We start from the raw sequence: 2,663 nt of genomic DNA, 5'->3' as shown, positions 1-2,663 counted from the left end.
GAGTGGCAACCATTGATGAGTCATTCAAGTTCCCACTCCCACCCACGAGGACATAAATAATATTAATAAACAAAACCCATGTCCGCTTTTAAAGTCACTAAACAAGAAGGGTGCAAACTATTCAATTGTAAGCTGGTACAAAATTAGCATTACAAAATTTACCATCCAATAATAAAAATCGTTAATATTTTCCGGATGTAACAAACTGACGTTAGTCATGCATAATGTCAGCATTTTGAGCGTCTGGTGTTTATGCTCTTGTTTGTAATTAATATACGTTAAGCTAAGATGACAAGTGCACCGAACGCAACTTATTTTTCAGAATTATCCCGGATTTCGGGCCCGAAAACTCCCGCTGTTGCGCCGACAACCCAGAATTCGGTAAGTTGTTTATTTTATTTCTTATCTTAGAAGTATGGTTTATTCTATGAATCTGCTACGGATATATTTTACCAATAACTAGAATCATCAGTCTGAAATATAAAATATACTACAAATTAAACTCAGGCAGTAACAATAGATTAATCTTGTAGGTTGGTGTAAGATAGTTTTATTCTTATTTAACGTACCATTTGGTGGTAAAGAAAGAATATTTGCAGAAATATGTAACCGAATTCCCATGACTCTAAAACAGGGTTGGTGATTGTTAAACACACGATTGGAAAATATGGATATTATATGCTAACGGCATCCATCTTACCCAACACTACTGCAGGCCTATACTAATTGCCAGAAATGTGTCGTTTCGTTTTCATTTGGCGTGATACACTTTCGTGATTAATGGTCGTTTCATTTCCAGATTCCTCTAATAATAGGCTTTGCAATTGGTGGTGTAATGTTAGCAGTCGTGATCGGTGGTGTTTTCCTTGGCCGGGCACGAGGGAACACCAGCCATGATGAGAGTGACGTAAGTAGACACTTGATTAATTGCTTGTGGCGGCTTCTTGAAGGGAACTTGATTTTTGCAAAGAGCTAGCAAATGTCAGGTCTCAGGTGTTCCTCACTGAAGACCTCATTAATATAAAATAAAATCTATATTACTGTATTTTTTTTAACCGCCTCAGTTAATTTTATGTAGTGGTATAGTGGAATACATTATGTGAATAGGCAAAACGATGCTTTTAAAAATACAGTTTATTTGTGACTCCCTTAATCACGACAAATGTAAAATTTCTATGACATAAACTTGCGATGTCTATGAAAACGGGGAATCCCCAGATTTTAAAGTTTGCAAATTTTAAAATTCCAGAATACTAAGAATTGTTTGTTTGTGACGTTTCCAGACAGATTTCTAGTTAAAATATGCGTTTAAACTAAACCCCAACAAACGTGTTATTCCCGTTGCTATAAATAGATTTAACTTTATGGTGCGCTGTCGGGGAAATGTCACAAATAAGGTCATGTTACTGTGACGACACAATGTGACTAGACGTAATCATGACGTAGAATGTCTGCATTTCAACTCTGTCTACCGCAAGGTCATAAGTCAAACTAGTGCATTCATTACTCAGACAAAATTTCGTGCTTTTTTCCGTTGCATATTATACATGGTAACTCGTGAGCTGGCGTGAGGTGCATGAAACAGAACACCCGTGTTATAACAACTGTTGTTTCCCCGCCATGCGAGGATAAATAAGTGACATTTACATATGCAACGTGACATTTCATTATTTCACACTTTAAAATGCCAAATATTTCATCAGTTTTACAATTTGCTTTCTGTAACACGAGTTTTGATTAAACTGGGAAAATGAGCATGAGCATTCTGTAGGAATGAGATAGAAGATGTAAATTTTACACCAGCTCGTTAATATTTTGTTATATATAAGATTTTTTGGCTGTGTTTGGTTTACACCCATTTGTTCTCTAAAATGGATTTCATCATAATACACACTAAGTTAACACTGAACATTTTCCTAAATATGTGATTTTTGTCACAGATTATGACGACTCCGGTCTCGATGTCTTACTCGGAGTGGATATCGAACTACTCAATGGGTGGCGGTAGAGGTTCGAAGGGTTCAAACATGAGGGTGGAAGAGACCGAAGACAACTCGGTGAAGCGTGAACGGGGGGCCGTGCAGGTTTACAACATCGTGTATGGGGCAAACGCTACTTCACCCACGGTGGGTGGGGGGTATGGACCCGTTGTTATTGAGGTATGTATGTTTTTATTTGTATGTTTGTTTATAAGTATATGTTTGTGTGTTGTTTTCTGAATCTTTTTCATGGTACTGCAGTATTGGGTTTTTGACAACGAGTTTTCAATGCAATTTGAGCTATTTTTAACGCAGCATACAGAAAGCAACATTCTGTACAAATGTATACATAATGTTGCATTCCAAACAGCTATGGCTCAGTTAGTTTTAGTTTGTCAGAGAAGTGTATATTTACCACTGGGTTGGAGCCATGTCTGTTAAGTGTTTTGCCAAAGTACACACACACCTTTCAGTATTGATAATCTAACCCAGTATCCTTCAGTTATGAATTACAATACATGCACATAACAGCTAAGCCATGGCACCGCTTTTGGGCAGCTTTTATCTACAAATAATACTCCTTTTATATTGTCGCATAGCCTTATTAATGCAAAATTATTTAGGTGTATTGTAAAACCATTTTATCCGTGAAAGTTTAGTAATATAAACTTGTTGTTTAGGTTG

The 2,663-nt window shown here is 36.7% G+C and overlaps 1 protein-coding gene across 2 annotated transcripts in view; it reads left to right on the top strand.

The window, feature by feature from the left end:
* The first annotated feature begins 1,246 nt into the window (after positions 1-1,246).
* Positions 1,247-2,663, top strand: part of LOC100179717 — a 4,730-nt gene continuing 3,313 nt past the window's right edge. The window contains exons 1-2 of one of the 2 annotated variants that reach the window (XM_018812437.2): positions 1,247-1,478; positions 1,941-2,159. In XM_018812437.2, the coding sequence (XP_018667982.1) occupies positions 1,944-2,159 (216 nt within the window). In that variant the 5' untranslated portion in view covers positions 1,247-1,478; positions 1,941-1,943. Of the gene's footprint in view, positions 1,479-1,502; positions 1,788-1,940; positions 2,160-2,663 lie in introns of those variants that run through there. The other variant, XM_026835211.1, reaches the window with a different exon arrangement.

The sequence above is a fragment of the Ciona intestinalis genome, chromosome 7 (assembly GCF_000224145.3).
Source record: "Ciona intestinalis chromosome 7, KH, whole genome shotgun sequence".
Taxonomy (NCBI): Eukaryota; Metazoa; Chordata; class Ascidiacea; order Phlebobranchia; family Cionidae; genus Ciona; species Ciona intestinalis.
This window is presented reverse-complemented; position numbering and strand designations above follow the sequence as displayed.